Consider the following 13,075-nt stretch of genomic DNA (forward strand, 5'->3'; position numbering starts at 1 on the left):
GATAAATCCACTTAATATGGGGAAAATGAAGTGATAATGTATAACACATTTTTAAAAATTTTTAGCACAACATACAATCCTATCAAAATAGTTGAGCAGCATAAGCTCTACACTTTCAATTTAAACATTTTTACTGGCTTAAATACAGAGATGCATTAAAACAGTTTATTGATTCCAGTAGTGAATTTTGAGTAAAAAGTTTTACAAGTTTTTATAACAGAAATTGAGCAAGAATTTAAAAAGTGAGGAATGCCTAGCTAGCATTGTTCACATGTATTAGTTTAAAATAAATTTTATTTATTAAATATAAATTCAGATTCCATAATAGTAAGTAAAACAAACATTAATTAAAGGATATAAAACCAAATATCCCATAAAGACCATGGAATAATGAAACAGTGTTGAATTGGGTACTTTTATAGCAAGGTGGAGAAAATTCTGTACATAGAATCAGAAAATCAGGCTTCTTTGGGTTATCAACATGTCTATAATATATATATTATAAATATATAAATATAAATATATAAACCAATTACTGTTCTGAACCCCAGATTCTTCATTTGTAGGATAGGGTAGTCTATGTAGTTTGGTAGGTTTCATTCTAAATTTAGAGTTCTGGGGTTCTGTGAGAAATATTAGGAGGGAAGATCAGTGTAGACTGGCATTGTTAGATATATGACTTCAAAGTAGACCTTGAAATGTCAGTAGAAATTCTGAATATTCAGCTTCATTTTTTGAAAGGCTGACTTGGGGGATTTTTCCATCCCCACCCTAAACCTGCCTTTGCTATGTAAGTCTCAAAAAGTTTGTGTTTGGAATGAGATTTTTTTTTTTTTCCAGTACTGGGGATCAACACAGAACTTTATACATGCTAGGCAAGTGCTCAACCACTGAGGTACAGTCCCAGAGCTTTATTCCTTTTTTAAATTTTGAGACAGGGTCTCCATAAGTTGCCTTGAACTTGGGGTCCTCCTGCCTGACTGCCCAAGTAGCTGGGATTACAGTTGTGTACCACCACCATTGTGCCAGGCTAGAATTAGATCTTTGACCTTGAGCTGCTTAAATCTTTTAATAGGCAGAAAGGGTCTTAAAATTTTAGAAGTAAACAAGCCCTTTTGATACCATTTCTGTTATGCTAACTCTAGTTGTTTAATAAATACCTATTGATTTGGGAGGGGAAAAATCCAACCTAAAAAGATGTTTAAAATAGTTTAGGGAGAATGAAAGTAAAGGTTTGAAAAAGAGGTGCTACGTTTATCTCCTTTTAAAATGAGAAAATAGAAGTATCAATCCTATTAGTATACAAAATGGAATTCAAGATATGCAAAATACTAAAAGGGACAAAGGAGGGTGTTTTATGTTAGTAAATACACCAAAAAGTTTGAAAACAATAAAATCAGTGAAGTCTCAACCCCCAAGGAACACTGTTTAATCAATTAGAACATATAAAATAATTAACTGCTTGTGGACTACACTTGTCTCACAGGCATTTTGTCACACAATTTTTTTTAAAGTGATAAAAATCATCAGTTACTATTGCTACATCATAAATTCCCAGTCTCTTAAAGGATAGAGACACTTAAAACTAGAGGCAACCCAATGACTGTGGACTATAATCTGAGTGCTTATTTACTCATATATCAGGTGCCTAGGCTTGGGACCACCAGAAAACTGGGACTGCTGGTAACTGAACAAGGTTCCAAGCACAAATGTACCCAGGAAACAAGACAGAAATCTCATTACTTTTTATGACCTAATCTCTGAAGTCACATAGCATCATTTCTTTGATACTCTGGTGGTTGAAATGGCCAGAAACTCTTCAAGATTTAAAGTGGACAGACATAGACCCTTCCTCTTAATGGGAGGAATGTCAAATAATTGAGAAAATCTCTGAGATTTCTAGCCACACATTTATTTATGTTCCTTCCATATGTGAAAATATATTCCTGTCCAAATATACCCCAGAGTTTCTAAATCTTTTACCTACAACAAGTCCAAGTACTACTGAGATTCCTCAGCTACAGGTCTTCGAATACTTTGAGAATCTTTCTGGGAGAGATGACAGATGAGAAGTGGTTTTATTCTGAATCCTGTAAGTCTTGGCTCTTTTATAATTTGCATGAAAACTGACCAGTTTTTTTTTTTAAAGCTTGTCTTTGTATATCCTATGGATTCTTATTGTGGATAAATAAACCAGAATGGGGGCTGGGGTTGTGGCTCAGTGGTAGAGCACTTGCATAGCACGCATGAGGCCCTGGGTTCAATCTTCAGCACCACATTGAAATAAAGGTATTGTGTCCAACTACAGCTAAAAAATAACATAAAAAATAAAATAAACCAGAATGTACTTTCAGCATTCTGCTTGGAGATCTGCTTAGCAAAATCCATCAGTGCAGAAGAAATTTTTTCCATTTTCCATAACTCCATAGCCAACAGTATTGCTAAACAATCTGCCATTGCGTCTCTCAGACTTCAACAATTCATTCCAGGTCTTTACAGCTCTACTTGACACAAAGCTAGTGCCATGTATTTTAGGTTTTGTCGTAATAGCCCTCGGCTTCCTGGTACCAGATTTTGTATTACTGTTGCTTGTTAACAAGAGCACCACAAAACTTGGTTGTGTAAAGCAGCAGCTTTGGATAACTCAGACTAGGATTACAAAGTGCCTACACGTGGCCTTTTTATGTGATTTGGCTTCCTTATACAATGGCAGCATCAAGGCAATCAGACATGTCGGATGGCCCAGGGAGCCAAGCACACATTTTAGCAAACATGTGAGGGAATGGACTGCATCTCCTTTTATCACCCAGACTTGAAAGTTGAAAATCATTTTGTCTGTACCCCTATTGATTAGAGCAGTTACAAGCCTGCCCATGTTTAGAAGAAATGATGTGAAGAATGTCAAGAATTTTTCACCTATCTAGTAATTAATAAAGAAAGCCAGTTTAGTAAATTATATTCCTTAAATCATGGCCTTTGTTAAATATGTGTTAGATTTTTTAAAAATAATCTTTTAAACATCAATTTTAAAAGGAAATTCTCTTTTTTTAATAGAGATCATGAATATTACTACAGGATGAATATTTAAAAAGAACTAATATATGAATAAAAACTTATTTTTAGAATAAAATGTCCAATTATAGCATCACATATAAAATTTTAAAAAGCTGTCTGACTCAAATAGCTTAGATGAAAGTAAATCTGATACTCTAGTAAATGATGTCAGGTAACTCCAGAAGTGACTCTGGTGATGATGGTTGAAATTCATGTGAAGAGTTTAGAATTATTTTACTAAGGAAAATTAGAGAAAAACAGTATTTTAAATATATAAGTTTAAATATACATACTTATGTAAATATATCTGTATCCCTGAAAGTTTAATCATATTAAAACATTTTTTAGATCTTAATTGGAAAAAGAGTGGATCTGTATTTGAGGTTTCAAAGCATGAGAAGCATACAACATTATACTAAAATATACAGTAAAGCATATAGCTACTTTAGAAAAATATTGTAGTAATACCTGCTGTCAGTATATAAGCACTTCATATAGTTTTCCATCTGGAAGAGCTAGAATGCTGTCTTTTTAAAAACTGAATTAGATTAAATAGCTTTAAATTTTTTTTCCACTTATTGCCTTCTTTATTTTTAAAAACTTTTTTGGTAATTAGGAAATATAGCTTTAATTTCTTTTAGAATTTAATCTTAATGAGTTCTATATGTAGCTAAATTAATCTAGAAAACTTTTGAATTCTATAAGATAGGTATTTCTTAGAAGCAAGATAATTTAAAATGTAAAGCACATTTATATCTTTCTAAATGTGTTCTCATTCAGGTTTTGCCAATTGCTGTGGTTTTCAACAAATTACCAACCATTAATTTCCTTATTTTTCCTCTCAGGAAGCCACTGGGATTTTTTTGTTTTTGGAGGTATTGGGGATCCAATCCAGGGCCTCATTGCATGCCAGGCAAGTGTACTACCACAGAGCTACATTACCAGCCCTAATCATTGTTTTGAAATTTTCTATACTATTTCATGGTCTTCTCTTTTAAGATTTAAACCTAGGAATGGAGATAGAATTACTGTTTTTGTGACTTTGCGTAAGTGATTTAACTGTTCTGCACCATGCTCATTTTTTAATAGGGAGTAAAATTACCTTTTACCTTTTAGCACTGAACTTTAATAGTACAATGCCAGTCATGAAAAAGAAATAACAAAAATAGTCAAGTAAAAACAAATAATGGTTATTTTTTAAAAATATTATAATAAAAAACAAAGACAAATATTCCTGTCTATTAATCCAATATAGAATATTACCATTTTAATACATAGTAAACTGGAAACATTCAGCAAGCTCCATATTTTTAGCTTTTTACAAGCAGTTAATAATTGTGTCTAGTGACATTTTATGTTATGCAAATTTTAAAAACTTAAGAATGTTGATAAAAGTTTATTTGATAATCATAGAATATATTTTCTTAGTTAAAAGCACTTTTTATATATCATTTTGGCTTATGTTTGATAATGGATGAGATGTTCTTTACATAAGTATGTATTTTAATGACAATACTAAGATCCATAAATATTTTGTAGTACAGTATTTTCAGGTTACAGTGATAGTTTCAGAATATTCTGAGTTTGTTTTTGACATTGTTTCCCTCAGTCTTTGCTCAGGACATTTTTTTCAAGTATGTGCTCCAACTAACAAAAGCCACAGCTAAGAAATTGTTATATTTGTGCACTCAACCCAAAGGTTTATGAACTCAGCAACTATTAAACTGCCATAGGGAAACATAAATACATATGAAGAAAGCACTTTCCATAAATGATACATCCTATAAACCATTACCATGTATATGTATTTGTGTTGTTTTGTGTGTAACTTTTATGGCCAAAGAACTCAGTGTAAAATTATAAGTTACCTCTAAATTTTGTTTCTATACAGCTGCAGTCTGAGAAGTCATCTACATGTTTTCATGAATTAATGATTTATATTTTTAAAGGTCGAAGCCTATTACCATTATAGCTACTTTTTTTTTTGTTCATTTCTGTAGCTTTTCTGCAGTTAGATAAAAAGGTACCTCAAAAACATCACTTTGATCAGCCTTCAGTAGTACCTAGAAAAAACTACTCTTTCACAAGAGAAGAGGTACGAAAAATTGATCGGGAAAATCAGAGGCTTTTGAAAGAACTGTCAAGGCAGGCTGAGAAGCCCGGAAGCAAAAGTGCAATTCCCAGAAGATCAATTGGTCATCCCCCTAAGTTATATCATAGTGCTCTCAATAGACAGAAGGAACAACAAAGGATTGAAAGAGAAAATTTGGTAAGTAACTGAAATCTTTTTAAGCAAAGAAAATGCATTTAGACAGATTTATGAGTACAACTTCCCACCTAAATATAACCAAATTTTCAAATTTAATTACATAAAAGCAGGTGTAGGTATATGTGGTATGAAATAAATTATGAGCTATGAATTTGGAAGCTATGGTATATATTTTTTATCCTGAAAGTTTCATTATTTGCCTAGATCACTACAGAAAAACAGGAAATAGTATTCAAAGATCAGATATAGTGTATTTTCTGTTAAGTATTCAGTCATTAACTATATTGGTTTCACTTTATTATATCCTGGAAAGCTGAAATAAATTTATATATCATTTATTATACAGGATAAATATGCCTGGTATAGATTAAATTTAATTATGTGAAACATTGATTATTGCAAATCATATAGTTACACTTTGGTATTCTAAAAGAACATAGGTGTGCATGTATATGGACTACTGAAAATACTCATATATTTATAACACTATCAGCCTGTCATTTTCTTCATATAATTCAGTTCATAGTAATTGCTGATGTTTGCTGAACTCTTACTGAACACTTAAGTATTGTTTTTACTCTTCCATTTAGCTACTTAGCTCTGAAGCCTGTTTTATTTAATATGCAGTTACATGATGCCTATTTATAAATATTAGGTCATTTAATCCTCAACCTTATGATATAGTTAACTTTTTTTTTTTTTACAGTTAACTCTTGTTGTGTGGGGGAAAAATAAGACACTGAGTGAGACACAGGGAATTGTTCAACATCAAACAGATAATAATACATGGTACAACCTAGATTCAAATCTGGCTTACCTAAATGGCAAACAAAATTTGCCATTTTAATTATTTTTAAGTGTACAGTTCAGTAGCATTAAGTACAACAATAATGTTTTTCAGCCATCACCATTATTTCTAAACCTTCACCGTTAATCCATATAGAAACACCATATATATTAAACAACCCATCTTCTGAAAACCTCTAATCTACTTTCTGTCTCTATAAATTTAGCAATTTTTAATATTTATTTTTTAGCTGTAGTTGGACACAATACCTCTATTTCGTTTATTTTTATGTGGTGCTGAGGATCAAACCCAGGGCCCCGCATGTGCCTGGCGAGTGCTCTACCACTGAGCCACAACTCCAGTCCCATAAATTTAGCAATTTTAAATATTTCATGTAAGTAAGTAGAATCATACAATATTTATTCCTTTGTGTTGAGTTTATTTTACTTAGTATAATGTTTTCAGTGTCCATCCATGTTGTAGCACGTATCATAACTTTATTCCTTTTTATGGCTGAATAATATTCTGTCATAGGTATATACCATATTTTGATTACCCATTCATCTGTTGATGGACACTTAGATGGTTTCACGGCTATTGTGAATAATGCTATAATTAACATATAAGTATCTATTCTAAGTTCCTTTGGGTATATATCTAAGAGTAGAATTGATGGGTCATATGCAATAATTCTGCTGTCCCCGTCTAGTGCGGGCAACTTCAACCAAAGTCACTCTTATAAATTTGGCGTAACACAGTATACCACACAGACATGGAATACCTTTTTATAAACTTCAGGATGGCTTCCCCAGCTCTGGCTTCAGGCTCCCACAAGGGGGGGGGGGGCAAGAGAAAATCAGGAGAGATAGACAAGAGAGAGGGAGTGCATGTTCCAGAGTTGGCTTTTATTGGGGGATGCCATTTCTTAGAACATTCTATCTGAAAAAAGGCAAGGGGTAGGATTACAAAGAAACAGGTGAGTGTAACTCAACCCCACTAGATAACACCTACTCTTGGAGCCACTCCTCTTTTTCCAAGTGGTGGTAAAGCCCAACTTATTGCAGGGTGCGATAATTGTTCTCTTGCTCAGGACTTAGGGGTGTGTATTTCTAGAGCAGCTCCTGACATAATTCTATATTCAGCTTTTTAAGGAACCTGGACTTAACTTGTGAAAAGTTGAAACCATTAATGTCTTGTCTGTTCTGAATATGAACACTATGGAAACTATCAGCAGCTTCTGCTTATAGCTTTTATTATCCTCCAAGTCCATTGTGCATTTCAACTATTTTAATATCAGTGGAAAATTACCAGTATTTTATTCTTACTTATTTTATATACTTACTACTTTATATATGTGAATAATGCTTACCTCCATTTTATAGTAAGATCTTGTTATATTCTAGAGCGATAAAAACATAATGCAAGTCACATGTGTAATTTAAAATGTTCTAGTAGTCACATGAAAAAATTCAAACAGGTTAATTTTTTTAAAATAATGTGCTTTTCCAGGTGCAGTGTGCACACCATAATTCCAATGGCTTAGGAGGCTGAACCAGGAGGATCACAAGTTCAAAGGCAGCCTTAGCAATTTAGTGAGGCCCTAATAAAATTAGCGCAAAACCCTAATAAAAAACTTTTTTTAAAGGGCTGGGGATATGGCTCAGTCATTAGGCACTCCTGGGTTTAATCCATAAAATAAAATAATGATAATATTTTATTTAACTGAGTACATCCAGTATTATCATTTCAACATGGAATCAATACAGAATATTAATGATGAGGAGGTTTTTGATACAAAGTTTTTAAATTGTGTGTTTTTTTAAAGCATATCTCAACTGTATAGTTACATGTAGCTTTGGACACAACAGATCTAGAATCAGAAACTAATAAAGGTATGAAAAAAGTAACTTAAAGCTAAATAGGAAAACATACATAATTTATTATTTTACAAATAATAAATTTAAAATAATTTATTATTTTACAAACATTTATTTGGGGGCTGGAGTTGTGGCTCAGTGGTAGATTCCTTGCCTAGCATGTGTGAGGCACTGGTTCGATTCTCTGCATCATATAAAAATGAATGAAGGTCTACCAACAACTAATGAAAAACATTTTTAAAAACAAGCATTTATTTTGTTGTTATGAGGAAAACTAATCTTGTGATTTGTTTTAACTTTTCATTCTTTAAACCAAAATGGAGCCAATTTGATTTTTGTGCAAAATTTTTCTTGACTATTCTTTTTCATTATTCTTCCTGGTGATTACTTTTTATTTAAAAATGTTATTGTAAATTTTCATTGAAATTGTTAGATTTTTATTTTAATTGGGGACTTTTGATACCTTTCTTTCTGAAATATAGTCTTTCCATTGATCTAAGCCGTCTTATAACCTTATGTTAGTAAAGTTTTGCAGTTTTCTTTATTACTATATATTTTTATGCCATTGCACATGAAATTTTTTCATTATATTTTATAATTAGTTACTTCTGTTAAGCTATGTGTTTTGTGTATTTATTTTATAACTAGTCATCTTCAAAATTCTTATTTTAATTGAGCCATGTTGGCTTTAATAGTTCTTAAGTGTGAGCTGATATACTTTTTGATATGTTGAAGAAGTGGTTTGTGTTCAGAACACACATACATATATGTGTGCACACACACACCAGATACTCCTGTCAGGTGTTACACATAAGCACATATTCATTACTTTACAGTTTTTATGATTTCTGTTTCTTCATTTGTTACATTTCCACTGGTAGAGACAAATCCAAGTGGCTAACAGGCATGATTATTAAAACATTCATGTTTTAGCACAAAATGAATATAATTGGTGACAATGAAGTAGTCCTGTGCAGAAAAAGTAGAGAAGAGCAAAGATATTGCATAAAATGGATGTTATGATATGGATAGGAGGTCCCCCAAAAGCTCATGTGTGAGACAAGAATGTTCCAAATGAAATAATAGGGTTGAGAGCTTCAACCTAATTAGTGCATGAATCCCCTGATAGGGATTAACTGGGTGCTAACCATAGGCAGGTACCATGTGGCTGAAGGAGGTGGGTCACCAAGGGCATGCCTTTAGGGTTTATATTTTTTCCTGTGGTTAGAGGAGCTGTCTCTGTCTCTGCTTCCTGGTGCCATATCCTGATTTGCTTTCCTCCACCATACTCTTCCGCCATGATGTTCTGCCTCATATAGGCCCCAGAACAATGGAGCCAGTAGTCTGTGAACTGAGACCTCTGAAACCATGAGCACCAAATAAACTTTTTCTCCTTTAGAATTGTTTGGGTCATTTGGTCACAGAGGTAAACAAGCTGACTACAACAATGGAGTCATGTGCTTTAGAGTTAAAAATGCATCCTGTTGTTAATCTGCATTTCTGGTGAAGTTCCAGATCCTCAGTATTTATTTCATTAGGCAGATATTATATTCCTCTCTTTAGTCATTGCATCCCAACAAAATGAAGACAATATAGAACATGTGCATAAGGTACAGGAGTGCACATGCACACACATACACTTACCCAATTAAGGTAAAAGAAATTTTTATCTAGTTGAGGGCATGCTTACTCTCTATAAACTTGGTTATAGTAAAACTTTATCTGGGCGCAGTGGCACGCACTTGTAATTCCAATGCCTGGGGAGGCTGAGGCAGGAGGATCGTGAGTTGAGAACCAGACTAAACAACTCAGCGAGACTCTGTCTCTAAATAAAATATTTTTAAAAGGCCAGGGATGTGACTGAGTAGTTAAGTGCCCCTCAGTTCAATCCCTGGTAACCTCCCCTGCAAAAAAAGAGCTTTATTTCCAAAATGTCACTAATTTTTGATTTCATAAATTTTGAAATATTCTTGTTAAATCATGTCACTTTATCTTTTGAACATATGAATCCTGTTTTTCTGAAAGAGCACACAAATAATCTTAACAGAAGGAGAGGTGGTTAATAAGGACACTTAATTTATTATTTCATTTACTTTCTAGTAAAAAGTGAGATTATTTCACTCAAATGAAATAATCAGTTTCCTCTTACATGAAAGAAGGGAGAGGTTAGAGAGTAATTGAAGCAGGGTTAGTAACAAAGTAAGATTCTTATAATGAATCAGCATTAGCGCCTAGAACTCAAATGGAGTTTTTTGTTTGTTTCCTTGGATGCATAAAATTCATATATATTTATACATACATGTTTATATAATGTTTTCTATATCTTTTATGTAAAATAGTAATTGTCAACTTTAAATTCAGAGAAATACAAATAGACAAAAACTATAATTTTTCTACTTATGAGTTCCTATGTTAAAATATTATTTTTAAAATAAAAGTATGTTTCTATAAATTTATAAAATTCAAATATCAAAAACATTAAATGAAAAATAAAATCCACCCTCCTCCTTTGTCTCGATTTTTCAAGTATAGGGCACTTGTTCCTTTTTAATGTTCTTATAAGATCTTTGCCATTTTAGAAATAATAAAGCAAGTCTAACAGCTGCAGAAATCATTATGGTAGAAGGGAGTTGCAGAGAAAAGCTAATTATCCTATGGTAGCCCAGAAGCAAAGAGAAAGGAAGGGGTTCCAGGGACAAGACATAGTCACCAAAGGCATACCCCCATTGATTTTCCTCCAACTAGGCCCCACCTCTTACATTTCCACCACCTCCCAATAATGCCATCAAAATGCTACCATCAAAATGCTTCCATGAGAGCTGGGGCTGTGACTCAGTGGTAAGACACTTGCCTGGCATGTGTGAGGCACTGGGTTCGATTCTCACCACCACATATAAATACATAAATAAAATAAATGTCTACCAACAACTAAAAAAAAAAAATTTAAAAAAATGATTCCATCAAGGGATTAATCCACTAATGAGATTAGAATCTTCATGATCAATCATTTCCCCAATGCCCCACTTATTATTGCTTTGGAGAGGACCAAGGCTTCAAACACATGAGCCTTTGCAGGCTTGATATCTACTCTATGTCCAAATTGTAACAGGCAGTTCTGAGATTTTGTAAACCATAAGTTAGAAAATTGAATGCATTTTTCAATCCATTAAATGAATATTTGTTTATTGTCTGCCATGAGCTGTGTAAGAAATTACAGAGAGGGCTGGGGATGTGGCTCAAGAGGTAGCGCGCTCGTCTGGCATGTGTGCGGCCCGGGTTCGATCCTCAGCACCACATACAAACAAAGATGTTGTGTCCGCCGAAAACAAAAATAAATAAATATTAAAAAAAAAAAAAAGATCCTTAAAAAAAAAAGAAATTACAGAGAATATAAGAAAAATAAATATTTCTCTGTTACATAATTTAACATGTATGCATGACAAAAAAACTAGAAAATAATACAAAACAATATAAATGATAACATGACTATTTAATGGGTCCTTACTAGATATCAGGCACTGTTATTTCAAATGTGTTATCTCACTGATGATGAAAACTGACTCTTTGATGTTATTTTGTTGTTAATATCCCTATTGAGTAATTTGACCAAGGATACACAGTGACAGAACCAGGATATGAGCCCAGGTCTTCTTGTTTTTTAAATTGGTATGTAGTAACTATATATTTGTAGGGTTGCAGGTATAGCTTAGTGATAGAAAATTGCCTAGCATACACAAAACTGTGGGTTCAATCGCCAGTACTAGAAGAACAGGTAAATAATTGTACATATTTGTGGGGTACAGTGTGGTATACAACGTGTTATAATTAAATCTGGGTAATTAGCATTTCTGGCACCTTAAAAATTTATCATTTTTTTTCTTGCAAGACTTCTATCCTCTAGTTTTGCTAAAATATATAATAAATTGTTGCAAATGAAAGTCATCCTATTGTGTTACAGAACAGTAGAACTTATTCCCCAATTTAACTGCATTTTGGTACCTAGTAACCAGCCTCCTCTGTTTCCCCTTCTCCTCTACCTTTCCAAGTCTTTCTGACTTTAGCACAGTAATAGAAAGAAAGAAAACATTATATAGAAAAAAAACTTGATCTGTAACTGAAAATCATGAGAATGATTTTTCAAATGTGATTCTTAGTGCAGATCTGCATACTCTTCAAATAAAGATTAGTTTGCTTCAGAGAAAGTTTGAATAATAAGAATCATGGATCAGTTTCCCAAGCCACTTGGTCTGCATACATAATCCTTTCTAATGATGCTTGTGAAATTTTTTAAAGGAAAAAAAGTCTTACTTTTTGATTTAAGAATTATAAATAAAATTAAGAACATTATTATAAAGAAAGTTACTGAATCATATTTTTAAAATGTTATAGATACTATGTTCCCTTAACCTGTTGGTTTATATATCTTTTTAAAAAGCTTTATATTCTTTAATAATTGTTTTTAAGACTTCTTAAGAGCAAATCCTTTTTTGCCAAAGTAAATTTCATGCAGATCTTTAGTATATGACTTCAAGTCTTTTCTACTTTATTTAGTAAATTTCAGATTCTAGAAAGGATTTTTCTGTTGTAAAACTACTGCTATTTCTCTAACATTGAATTTTTAATCAATTGTTTTTAATGGAGGCTTTATTGAAAAGGCTTGAAGCTGTGAAGCCAACAGTTGGTATGAAACGCTCAGAACAGCTGATGGACTATCATCGTAATATGGGTTATCTCAACGCTACACCACCTTCTAGACAAGTGAGATCTGCACTTGGCCAATACAGCCCATTAAGTAAGCATACTTAAAACTTTTTTGTACTTTTTTGTATTCTTTCTTCAAAAAAAAAAATATATATAACATAGTCTTTCTTTTTTCTTTTTTTTTTTTTCCTGTGGTGCTGGGGATTGAAACCAGGGCCTTGTACATGCAAGACAAGCACTCTACCAACTGAGCTATATCCCCAGCCCTCCCCAAAAATGTTACATATTCTTATGATAGAATTTTAAAATGCTAACTTCTGAAATGCATTCTATTATTTTCACTGGCATCTTTAGGTTTTGGGTTTTTTTTTTTTTTTTTTTTTTTTT

General features: G+C 32.7%; 1 protein-coding gene across 6 annotated transcripts in view; it reads left to right on the top strand.

Annotated features, from left to right (window-relative positions):
• The window catches only part of Cfap97 (cilia and flagella associated protein 97), a 37,737-nt gene that overhangs the window by 19,622 nt on the left and 5,040 nt on the right, over window positions 1-13,075 (top strand). For 5 of the 6 annotated variants that reach the window (XM_048791890.1, XM_015486149.2, XM_048791892.1 and 2 more), the window contains exons 3-4: window positions 5,055-5,323; window positions 12,629-12,779. In XM_048791890.1, coding sequence (XP_048647847.1) covers window positions 5,055-5,323; window positions 12,629-12,779 — 420 coding nt within the window. The remainder of the gene's footprint in view (window positions 1-5,054; window positions 5,324-12,628; window positions 12,780-13,075) is intronic. The other variant, XM_048791893.1, reaches the window with a different exon arrangement.

Source organism: Marmota marmota, unplaced genomic scaffold (genome assembly GCF_001458135.2).
Source record: "Marmota marmota marmota unplaced genomic scaffold, marMar, whole genome shotgun sequence".
Classification (NCBI taxonomy): Eukaryota; Metazoa; Chordata; class Mammalia; order Rodentia; family Sciuridae; genus Marmota; species Marmota marmota.